This window comes from Bubalus kerabau, chromosome 8 (genome assembly GCF_029407905.1).
Source record: "Bubalus kerabau isolate K-KA32 ecotype Philippines breed swamp buffalo chromosome 8, PCC_UOA_SB_1v2, whole genome shotgun sequence".
Taxonomy (NCBI): domain Eukaryota; kingdom Metazoa; phylum Chordata; class Mammalia; order Artiodactyla; family Bovidae; genus Bubalus; species Bubalus kerabau.
Genome location: NC_073631.1, coordinates 47,737,012 through 47,749,577, shown reverse-complemented (window position 1 = coordinate 47,749,577; position 12,566 = coordinate 47,737,012). Strand labels below are relative to the sequence as shown.

Here is a 12,566-nt window from a genome sequence, read left to right as displayed (position 1 = left end):
GATTTCTCGTCAAGTGTCTGCCATTTACTATCTCCATTTCCTCATTTGTTGTTGTTGTTGTTCAGTCAGTAAGTCGTGTCTGACTCTTTGTGACCCCATGGACCTCCACTATCTCCTGCGTACGTTCATGCCAAGTCACTTCAGTCATGTCCGACTCTTTGTGACTGTATGGACTGTAGCCCAACTCAGGGATCAAACTTGCAAGGATTGAACCTCCATCTCTTTATGTCTCCTGCATTGGCAGGCGAATTCTTTACCACTAGTGCCACCTGGGAAGCTCAACTGTCTCCTCAAGTGTGCTCAGATTCATGTCTATTGATAATCAGTGATGCTATCTAACCATCTTATCCTTTGCCTCCCCCTTCTCCTCCTGCCTTCAATCTTTCTCAGCATCAGCGTCTTTTCCAATGAGTCTGCTCCTTGCATCAGGTGGCCAAAGTATCGGAGCTTCAGCTTCAGCATCAGTCCTTCCAATGAATATTCAGGGTTGATTTCTTTTAGGATTGACTGTTTGGATCACCTTGCAGTCAAGGGACTCTTGAGAGTCTTTTCCAACACTCCACTTCAACACTCAGCCTTCTTTATGGACATCTCACATGACTACTGGAAAAACCATACCTTTGACTATATGGACCTTTGTCAGCAAATTCTGTATTTTAATATGCTATCTGGGTTTGTCATAGCTTTCCTTCCAAGGAACAAGCATCTTTTAATTTCGTGGCTGCAGTCACAATCCACAGTGATTTTGGAGCCCAAGAAAATAAATTCTGTCACAGCTTCCACTTTTCCCCCTTCTATTTGCCATGAAGTGATAGGACCAGATACCATGATCTTAATTTATTTTAATGTTGAGTTTCAAACCAGCCTTTTCATTCTCCTCTTTGACTCTCATCAAGGGGCTCTTTATTTCCTCTTCATTTTCTGCCATTAAGAGTGGAATCATCTGCATATCTGAGATTGTTGTCATTTGTTAACCAGAGGCAATTGTTCCTACCTCACAGTTATTTGTAAGGATGGAACTAAGGATTATAATGTGGATATTGTGCTAAATAAGCACAGTCTGAGAGTATAACCTAACTCAGTAACTGGTGGGCATCTATATCAATACAACAAACAAGATGAAGCGCTGGATTTGTAAGCCTAGCAGTACTGAATATGACTTTACCCTTCATTTATGAACAGTACACTAAAGCAGAGATTCAGTCTCTTACATTTCATTCCTCTATTTGTTGTCCTAGTGCAAAACTTTAATTTAAAACTTAAACAATAATTAGTCATTGTCTGGGAAAAGCTACTTACATTTTATAACCGTGAGCCCAAAACCATGATCGTCTTCCATGTGGACAAAATTCCATCTTTAAGTAACATCATAAACTCTTCAAGAAGCAAGTGAGAGTAGTAACTTCTTATTTTGCTGATTTGGCAAACAGATTTAAGAAAAAAAAATACTAAATGCCTCAAAGATTTCCAGAAGTATTGCATTATCACCTTTGTCTACTCCATCTAAGCCCTCTTACCATTGAAGATGGTATAACCTGCTTCAGAATCACAGTACCAAGTACCCTGGCAGATAAATCCCAGTGTGGTTGGCCCTGGGAATATTTACATTGAACCATATTAACTACAGTGAAGCAGGTCCATGTTTTAATTTCCTCTGCTAGGTTACAAATTCCTTGAGAACTTTTCTCTGAAAAAGTAATTGTGCATACCTTCAAGCAGTTTATAATCACATAGTACTCAATTGTGTGCTCGTGTGTGCTCAGTGGCTAAATTGTGCCTGACTCTTTGCAACCCTATGGATTGCAGCCCACCAGTCTCCCCTGTCCGCAGAATTTTCCAGGCAAGATTACTGGGGTAGGTTACCATTTCTTCCTCCAGGGAATTTTCCGACGCAGGAATGAAACCTGCGTCTCCTGCACTAGAAGGTGGATTCCTTACCACTGTGCCACCTGGGACCCAGTAAATCATGGGAATTTTACAACCATTAAAACCACATTATCTCATTTTCAGTAATTAATAGCTGAGTACTGAAGACTGGAGAATTTTAAAACTGAAAAGTTTCAGATTGTCCCATTTCCTATCACCAAACACAGCCACTGCAAACATTCTGGTAAATTTCCATTATGCATCATTTTGCAAATTTTTTTAAAACTTATTTTAGTCACATGTACAATAATTTGATTATATTACCTTCATAAATATTTGAAATATGGACAGTCTGTCAAGTGACTATACCAGTTTACTTAAGCATTCCAGTTTCCCTATAGTTTGATGTTAAAATGTTTACCAGTTATTTCCTTGGGATAGAGTCCATGAAACGAGTCAAAGGTTTTATACATTTGAGCGGTACATGAGTACATACCCATTTTCAAATATGTTTTACCACTCTAGGTATCACCTTAAAAAAAAATATTGCTTCTTTGATAGGCAGATTATTTCAAATTGCCTTTTTAAAATTAATTGAAATCCATTCTAGAACTTGGCAAGGTTTAAATAAGTAAAATAAAATTATTTTGGCATATGGTATGAAATGAAGAGCTTAATTTTTCCATACTATATTGCTTTTTTAAATTTTCTAATTTCCACCTTTGTCTTTCAGTTTTACAGGAGATTCTAAACTTGCCTCCAGTATGCGCTATGTGGAAACACAATCAATGCAGATAGGAGCATCTTACATGATTCAGTTCAGTTTGGTGATGGGCTGTGGCCAGAAATATACCCCACACATGGACAATCAGGTGAAACTAGAGTATTCAACCAACCATGGCCTCACCTGGCACCTCGTCCAAGAGGTAAGTCTATTTTCTCTAAAACTTGTGATAGGTAGACTTCACCATTTTACATAGTGAGCAGAGAATTCAAATTCTAAAAGTTTAGGTTTGGTTGAAAAGGAACAATATTATTTGTAACAGAATTGACATAAACTCAGAAATGGATTATAAGGATGCCTATCAGATGCTAAAGGGCAATTGAAAATCTTGAAAATATGGTAATAGATATACTAGGATGGTGTTTTCAACATTATTTTCTCTAGCTCTCTTTCTCTATTAAAGTCTCTTTCTTCTTTCCCTGTAGCATGTCTTCATCTGTTCTTTTATGTCTCTTCACCTGCAAGTAGACCATACTAAGAATATATCTCCTGCCTTAAAAAACAAAAAAGAAATACATAATTCCAGGTTCTTGAAATAAAACGTACTTCTTTCTGTATACATACCGGTGATTCATACATTCAGTATGATATTTATGCATATACTACTGATATGCATAAATATCATACTGAATAGGATAATGTTACCAGGTGGTGCTAGTGGTGAAGAGCCCACCTGCCAATGCAGGAGACATAAGAGATATGGGTTCAATACCTGAGTCAGGAAGATCCCCTGGAGAAGGGCATGGCAACCCACTCCAGTATTCTTCCCCAGTAAATCCCTTGAACAGAGGAGCCTGAAGGGCTACAGTCCATAGGGTATCAAAAAGTTGGACATGACTGAAGTGACAATATGCACCAAATAACAGTGTGACACTAACAGGTCAAAAAAGGAACCCTAATCCACCTTCTGTTTTTCCATGTGGCTATTAGAAGACATTTCATTGCCTTGTGGCGTCTCATTTATTTCCCAAATATTTTAGCTTCACAGAAGGAAAATTTATGGATTGTATCCATATTGCAAATGGTTAATATTATAACATTAGATTTCTCTAAGGTCTTTTTCACTTGGTTTGAGTGAGTAAACATATTGCTCTGAGGAAATAGAAGCTGAGTTAAATTTTTGCCTGGTTCTCTTTTAGGAATGCCTTCCAAGTATGCCGAGTTGCCAGGAATTTACATCAGCAAGTATTTACCATGCCAGTGAGTTCACACAGTGGAGAAGAGTCATAGTACTTCTTCCCCAGAAAACTTGGTGAGAGATGACACCTTCAGATATGACTGTCACTTTAATTTTTACGTCTCTTCTAGCGTGACGAATATGAAGAAGAGTTAAGCACAAGATGGCAGTATGCATTCCTCTGTTTTTATTTTAGAATCGAAAGATCTTTCTTTTTGTACTGGGGATATTTGAAAAATAGAGCTAATGAAAATTTGGTTTCCAAAGTGTCCTAGCTTTTCCTCATCTCTCTTTTTGCCTCAACTTTTCATTTTATGGGAAAACTCATTGAGCCAGTTTCTTTGGGTTTGACATATAAAGGAGAATGATACAGGAAATCTAAAAACTCCTATGTCAAAAGTTTGGATTGCAAATCTGTTTTCTTCCTGCAAAGGCCTACTTTTTCTTTTCTTTTCTTTTCTTTTTCAAATATAAATTTATTTATTTATTCATTTAAATTCTTTTATTTTTTATTTTTTTACTTTACAATATTGTATTGGTTTTGCCATACATCAGCATGCATCCACCACAGGTGTACACGTGTTCCCCATCCTGAACCACCCTCCCCATACCAGCCCTCTGGGTCATCCCAGTGCACCATCCCCAAGCTTCCTGTATTCTGCATTGAACCTGGACTGGCGATTCATTTCTTATATGATATTATACATGTGTTAACGCCATTCTCCCAAATTACCACCCCCCCCCCACAGAGTCCAAAAGACTGTTCTATGCATCTGTGTCTCTTTTGCTGTCTCGCATACAGGGTTATTGTTACCATCTTTCTAAATTCCATATATATGCGTTAGTATACTATATTGGTGTTTTTCTTCTTTCTGGCTTACTTCACTCTGTATAATAGGCTCCAGTTTCATCCACCTCATTAGAACTGATTCAAATTTATTCTTTTTAATGGCTGAGTAATACTCCATTGTGTATATGTACCACAGCTCTCTTATCCATTCATCTGCTGATGGACATCTAGGTTGCTTCCACGTCCTGGCTATTATAAACAGTGCTGCGATGAACGCTGAGGTACACGCATCTCTTTCAATTCTGGTTTCCTCGGTGTGTATGCCCAGCAGTGGGATTGCTGGGTCGTATGGCAGTTCTATTTCCAGTTTTTTAAGGAATCTCCACACTGTTCTCCATAGTGGCTGTACTAGTTTGCATTCCCACCAACAATATAAGAGGGTTCCCTTATTTTAATTAGAGGTTAATTACTTTACAATATTGTATTGGTTTTGCCATACATCAACATGAATCCGCCACAGGTATACACGTGTTCCCCATCCCGAACTTAACATGTCCTTTTTTCTCTATTCTCCTTCAGTAAGAATGAAAATCATCCCAGGCAGAAGCCGCAGTAACTAGGGAGAAAATTTAATACTTGATAGTAAGAAAGAGAAAAGCACATTTTCCCCAAATATTGCATTGTTTCCTGTTAGACTAATCACTCTGAGGCCTGTTTGAGGAATAGACTGTACGATAAAGAGTGAAGACAGGAAGACCAGTTCAGGGGGTGTGGGGTGGTCCAAGCATTAAATGTTTAGGTGGCTTGGAGTATGATTGTAACAGACATGGCAAGAGCCATCATTTGTGAAATTTATATTAATGAAATCGGACTTGTTGATGGACCAGATGGGAGCTGGGGTAGAATGGGAAGAATCAAAAACAGTTTCTAAATTCTGGGCCTGGGAAAAATGTCGAATGGTAGTACCACTGACTAAGATGGGAGAGGCTGGAGAAGTGGATTTAGGACACTGGATTAAAAGTCATATGCTTCTTATGTTTTGTGCTATGAATTTTGAGATACTTATCTATTCAAGTAAAAAAGCCAATTGGACTTAGGAATCTGGAGCTTAAAAGGGGAGTTGGGCTTAAAAGTTAAAAACTATGAGTACTATTTAAACCCTGGAACAAGATAAGCTCACCGAAGAAAGAACCTTTGACAAGAAATCAGAACACCTGAGTTCTCAGTATATCTCTGTAAATGACTGACTTCATGCTTTAGCCATTCACAGCCTCTTCAAACGTAATTCCTTACGTATATGATGAAGAGGTTGAATTAGATGATCTTAAAGATCTCGAGCACTTCTGGAGTTCTGTGTTTTGTGTAGCAGAAAAGGCATAAAAGAGACAAAAAATTATATTTTTCTGTGATATCTGCTTTCCTAGACCCCTTTTTTAAAGAAAATTACTAACTCAACCCTTCTTGGACTATTTAATAGGAGAATTAGGCTCTACACAAAAACAACTGGCTAGATAACCACCTAAAATTATTATACCTCCTTTAGTTGAACATTGAATTACTGCATTATAGAAGAATGCCTCCTTGATTATTTTTAAAGATTCATCATTATGTCAGTTTGAACAAAATGCTTGAACTTTAATTTCCACATTTTTTATATCCAACTGTGAACTATTTCCTGGATACTCAATTATGCTTTGTATAACAAGTTGTTGCTTTCTCTAACATCCTACTCTTTTATATCTACTGCTGGGAATATAATCAAGATTTATATTTAATTTCAATGATATTCCAAGTATGTCTATCAAGATTATACAAAAAATTATATCAAGCAATTGAAATACCCGTCAGTATTTCAAAGCTACTGAGGTGGTGTTTTTTTTTTTCTAATTTGCCCCCATTATTTCACCATTATGTATATTACCTCATTATTTAAAAACCACTGATTTTTATTCATTGACATGTGGGTTACCTTTTCAAAATTATGATTGTAAGATAATCCTGACAATATATTTAAGATTTTTATTCCCAGAGTAAATGGTTTATTCTGGGAATGTTCCCAGAAACATTTTAAATTATTATCCTTAATTACCATAGTTTAGACAGTATCCCCAAAAGTAGTGTCCTTTATCAAAACGGACTTTGCAAGTTACTTAACACTAAAATTGTATGTTGTATTATTATCTCTTAGCTTAAAAGATAGTACTACTGGATTGAGTTTTAATATAGTTAAAAAGAAATCAAATTCTCATCAATGTTTATTAGGCATGAGTGCATGCATGCTAAGGTGCTTCAGTCATGTCCAACTCTTTGTGATCTATGGACTGTAGCCTGCCAAGATCCTCTATCCATGGGATTCTCCAGGCAAGAATACTGGAGTGGGTTGCCATGCCCTCCTTCATTTATTAGGTACTTGAGAGGAAATGCATTGATTCTTAAAGTCTTTAGTTTTTACACAACACCTGACATATTGTTGGGATATTCATTAAATGTTGGGAAATTAAATAGAATTTCAATTCAGTGTGCCTTGATGAACCAAAGAGATGTTTTATTACAAGCCATATCTTTTTAAAAACTGAAAAAAAAATCTACTAGATTATTCAGTCTTGACAGCTTGCCTTTATGTACATGTAGGTAAATTATTGAATTCTGCTTTTCCAAATTTCCTTCAAAGCCCTGGGTGAGGAAAATGAAACTATTTCTGAAAAACAAACAATCCAATAGGATATTTATTTTAATATCTCTACTGACTAATACTTAAACTAAATATTATTGCAGTAATTGTTTAAAAAATAATGTTCAACTAGTTATTTTCATTGTTTTTGTACCTATAATGCTCTAAAGCTCTGCTGTAAAAACAAAGCATATTTATCCTCTTTGACATTCTTTTTAACTTTCTTATGTGCATTTCAGACTTTTGCAGATGGCAGGTTTTTCCCAAGCATTGGGAGAAGAAATTACAGTTTAGTTTGAAGCAGTATTCCTTCTGCCAAATCTTTCTTCTGCTGTTTTGATTCAAGCATATGCAACTATAAATTGAACACAGACAAGCAAATGTGATCAGCATTGTCAAAGATCTGTTAACTTTAGAAGATATGCTAGATAGGACAACTTAGATTGAAATATTGAATATGTATACACCTGCTCAAAGAAATTATATTTTATATGAACTGAACATTTGTTAGCCAATGAAAATTAATTTCATTTTTATGAGAGACATTTACATAAGAACAGAGCCTAATGAAACCCAAACAGCTGTCAGTTGCTGACTTCATAAACAAATCAACACCTAATGACTGAATGAGTTTCAGAATAATTGAGTAAATGTAATTACAGTCACTGAAGGTAGAAAATACAGTTTAGTCAGCTTTCATTTAATCTGATTCCTCAAGTTAGCTTACTATCAAGAGATGACTCAGTGGTATTTTATTTCACTCTAGAAGTTTATAAGGCTGGAGGGAATCAAATAAAGAAAAGACTGTCAAGTTTTGCTGTGTTTGAAAATCTATAGCTTGGATTTTAAATGCAGGTCAACTTCATTTCAAGATCCACTAGGCAGTAGTGGCACATCCAGACTCAATCCAAAGTGCACAGGATTTTCTTCTCAAGATTTGGCAAAACTAATACAATTATGTAAAGTTTAAAAATAAAATAAAATTAAAAAAAAAAGAATAGATGGTCGAGAAATAAAGTTAAATATTAATTAGAAAAAAAAAAGAATACTTAATTTTGAGAGACAGACAGAGGCAGGGAGGAGGAAGGAGAGAGAGAGAGAAAGAGAAAATTGGCAAATTAAATATTTGTATTGGGGTTGATATTTAGCAGTGACGCAGCTGCAAATCAGTGAGATCACACCTTGTGTTCTCACATGTGATCAGCTGGAGATTGCTCACACAACTAATTTTTTTTTCACACTAAAAATGAAGCCAATATTCAACCTCTTTCACTTTCTTTTCTGTTAATTAACATCAGCACATGAAACTGTGGATTGTCATTTTAAATGGAATAATTCACTTTAAGCATTTTATCTTATGAAATATCTTTTTAAGAGTTCAGAGATACATGTAAGGATAAGTTATTTATAAAAAGGATTTGGAATGTGTTTAAAGTGATTTTTTAGAAGCATAAATTAGGTCAGATTTCTGAAACCCTCCAACCCCATTTTAATATTTGAAACATCAAAACTTCAAAATAATATATGCCATAGGTTTCATGTAAGCATATGATTATAAAGAAAATAAACTATCACCTCTGTCAGCAAATCACCAGAGCAGTCATTAAATTTTTGAGCTGGAAGGGATCCTAGAAATCAGTTTGCCCAATCTCCTAATTTGAGAGGTGAGGAACTAGAAGCTCCTGAAGGCTTAAATTTCCCACTAAAGGTCACACAGCTGATAAATTGCAGAGCCAGGGTCCTTGGGGTCAAGTCCCCTGACTCCTAACACATTCTTCACTCCATTACCTACAGAAGTCAGAAACAGGGTGCCCTTTCCCGGCCTTGTCCGTCCACTCATCAGTTCATTTTTTAGCAGACTTTTTTTGTATGCTTACTTTATTCTGTTCCTGTGCAAACTACTAGATAAAAAGATATCCCTGTCTCCAAGAGAACTCAGAGTCTAGACACCTGTGACCCTCAGCTTGACTCAGATTGTATCAGTCTTAAAAGAATATAGTCATCTCTCTAAATGACAGTGGTGCATGAGTCTTAATTTACTTGTCTTCTGTTGGGCTCCAAGATAATGTCCCTACTTTTATAGTAAGCTTTTCTAAAACACATTTCTTAATTGGACTATGAAAATTGTGATGGCTATTAGATTACAAATATAAACTGTTACCATGGAAGGGGACATCTGTCTCATTGTATGTACCAGGAAGAGCACTGATATGCTACAAACCTGTGTCTACTGGATGCATCTCAATGAATCCTGAAATTATCCTACTATGAATAAAAAATGCAACATATCAACCACATATCATTAGTAAAATAAGCAGTAAAGGCTTATTCTGGATTTTAGCAGTCTGTTATGTACTTAGGGAGTATTTAATATGTGGATAATTGATGCAGTAGACCTTAATGGATCATTCAGAGCCATTAAGATCAAGTGTGTCTGTAGCTAGTGTACTTGGGGAGGGTTTAATCAATTGAACTGAGCATGCACGCCTTTTCTGCACATTTTTTTTTGTTTGTTTGTTCTCTCTTGTTTTGCACTTTGACCAGATAAAACTGGTCATGGATACCTGAAACTTCCTAGAGGTGAAAAGTATGATGTGATTTTAAAAGCACATTTTGTAGTAGTCAATGAATGGAAACCCTCTTGGCATTTCTCTCAGAATGTCTTCTGCTTTAGACTTTATATCTCATTTGAATCAGGGTCCCAAGTGTTTCTCTATGTGTAACAGACGGTTTAAGTTTTTATCTCCACTTAACATCAACTTGTCCATGAAAACCAAGCAAGTTAATGGTTTAGAAATAATAAGCAGGATTTAGAACCCAGATGTTCTTACTTGGAAAATAGTACAATGTCACCCATCCTCTCAATCCCAAAACAGCACCTGCAAACGAAACTTTTGTTTTATATTGAGAGCCAACTGGAAGTCTTTGAATAACTACTGATACATTTATTGTAAGAAACTGCATTACTGTAAGATAAACACTGTGCATTTTCATCTGTGAAAGACAGTTTTGTATAAATATTTATTTTTTAAAATTAGTCTTCTTTTCTTTTCCTAGCATCAAAACCCTAAGCAACAACAGCAACAAAATCTGATACTGTATTTTTCTTTAACATGTCTCAAATTAAGACTGATGTAAACAGATAAGTAGACTTTTCTTCAAGATGGAATTGTTGAATCAGACAGTAACTGAGTGGAAATTAAACCACTAAACAAAAATGATCGGCATCTAAATTCAAGTTCCAAAGAGTTAGTTCTCTGGAGAATTTTGAACTCTGGCGTTCTTTGTCTGTATGACCCATGTCATGTTTTTATTACTATACCTTGACTTGTTTCTAGGTCCAGTGCCACCCGCTTCCGTTGGAGTCAGAGCTATTACACAGCTCAAGATGAGTGGGCTCTAGACAGCATTTACATTGGGCAGCAGTGCCCCAACATGTGCAGTGGGCATGGCTCCTGCGACCGCGGCATGTGCAGGTATATGTGTCAGAAGAGACGATTGACTCTGCTTCTCTGGGTGTGTGTTCACAATGATACCACAGCAGGTGCCATCAGACTTCTAGGGATAGCCTGATAAATAATGAAATAGCCAAAGGAAAACGATCCTCCTTTCTATCCTTATTTTTTTTAATTTAAATTTATTTATTTTAATTGGAGGTTAATTACTTTACAATATTGTATTGGTTTTGCCATACATCAACATGAATCTGCCATGGGTGTACATGTGCTCCCCATCCTGAACCCCCCTCCCACATCCCTCCCCGTACCATCTCTCTGGGTCATCCCAGTGCACAAGCCCCATGCATCCTGTATCCTGCATCAAACCTGGACTGGCGATTCATTTCTTATATGATATTATACATGCTTCAGTGCCATTCTCCCAAATCATCCCACCCTCTCCCTCTCCCACAGAGTCCAAAAGACTGTTCTATACATCTGTGTCTCTATTGCTGTCTCGCATACAGGGTTATTGTTACCATCTTTCTAAATTCCATATATATGCATTAGTATACTGTATTGGTGTTTTTCTTTCTGGCTTACTTCACTCTGTATAATAGGCTCCAATTTCATCCACCTCATTAGAACTGATTCAAAGGCATTCTTTTTAATGGCTGAGTAATACTCTATTATGTATATGTACCACAGCTTCCTTATCCATTCATTTCCTGATGGACTCTATCCTTATTTTAGATGTAAAAGATATTGTTGCATTTCAACAAGTATAAAGCCATATATTCTAAACCTCAAAATGTAACCTCCTGGGTTTACATTTCAGAGTTTATCAGCTAGCCCTAAAGTCCTCTTTTTTAGTTAATAGAGCTTGGCTATTGCCTCTCCTTCCTTCCCCTGGTAGTCTTAAAGCACAGGTCAAACAGCTGCTGCATACTGTCCTACATCACTTCACCAGAAGCTCAAGGTTGTATATAGAGGGAGATGGTGATTATCGCTAATGAGGATGATAGGAACACACTTGAATACTTAAAGACTCTAAAAAATACATAATTTAATCAGAAGGAGGAACTATAAAACATGGCCACAGTTAAGTATTGGGTGAGCAGACAAACATTTACATGTGACCTTTTAAGCCTACAGGAAATTTTCATAATCCTTCCCCTCTACCCAACCACACATGTTCATATACGCCCATATCTTTCTTCATTATCCTCATTTGTACCATTATAGCATTTTCTTTTAAAAATGAATTCTGTCCCTTTTTCCCCATGTGAAAAACTGAAGGTTGTTACCACCATGTACAAAGACTGACAGAGTAATTAAAAGTCTAGTGCAGATGCTAATACCTGAGCAAAACTGAGACATAGGGAATGTTGCAGGTCAGATGGCTGTGGCAGTCACATACGAGTCTATCTCTTGTTCACTCAGCCCTCCTCTCTCATAGGTGTGACCAGGGATACCAGGGCACTGAGTGCCACCCAGAAGCTGCCCTTCCTTCCACGATCATGTCGGACTTTGAGAACCCGAGTGCTTGGGAGTCTGACTGGCAAGAAGTTATTGGGGGACAAATTGTAAAACCCGAAGAAGGGTGTGGGGTCATCTCTTCTGGATCATCTCTATATTTCAGTAAGGTATGAGTGAGAGCCAAGAGTAAGTTATCAGGGCAGTGGCTATTTCAATATGTGACTGATGTTATGGAGCAGTCTGAACTCAGAAGGTACAAATGTGATGTAGTTTTATTTTTTCCCACTTTGTCTGCTTTTGATTGAAATTGAAGGTTGCTCAGTTGTGTCTGACTCTTTGCAACCCCATGGACTATACAGTCC

General features: G+C 36.8%; 1 protein-coding gene across 1 annotated transcript in view; it reads left to right on the top strand.

Moving 5' to 3' along the window:
- The window catches only part of RELN (reelin), a 553,687-nt gene that overhangs the window by 409,573 nt on the left and 131,548 nt on the right, over positions 1-12,566 (top strand). The window contains exons 21-24 of the mRNA XM_055590184.1: positions 2,600-2,792; positions 3,790-3,902; positions 10,627-10,764; positions 12,185-12,371. Coding sequence (XP_055446159.1) covers positions 2,600-2,792; positions 3,790-3,902; positions 10,627-10,764; positions 12,185-12,371 — 631 coding nt within the window. The remainder of the gene's footprint in view (positions 1-2,599; positions 2,793-3,789; positions 3,903-10,626; positions 10,765-12,184; positions 12,372-12,566) is intronic.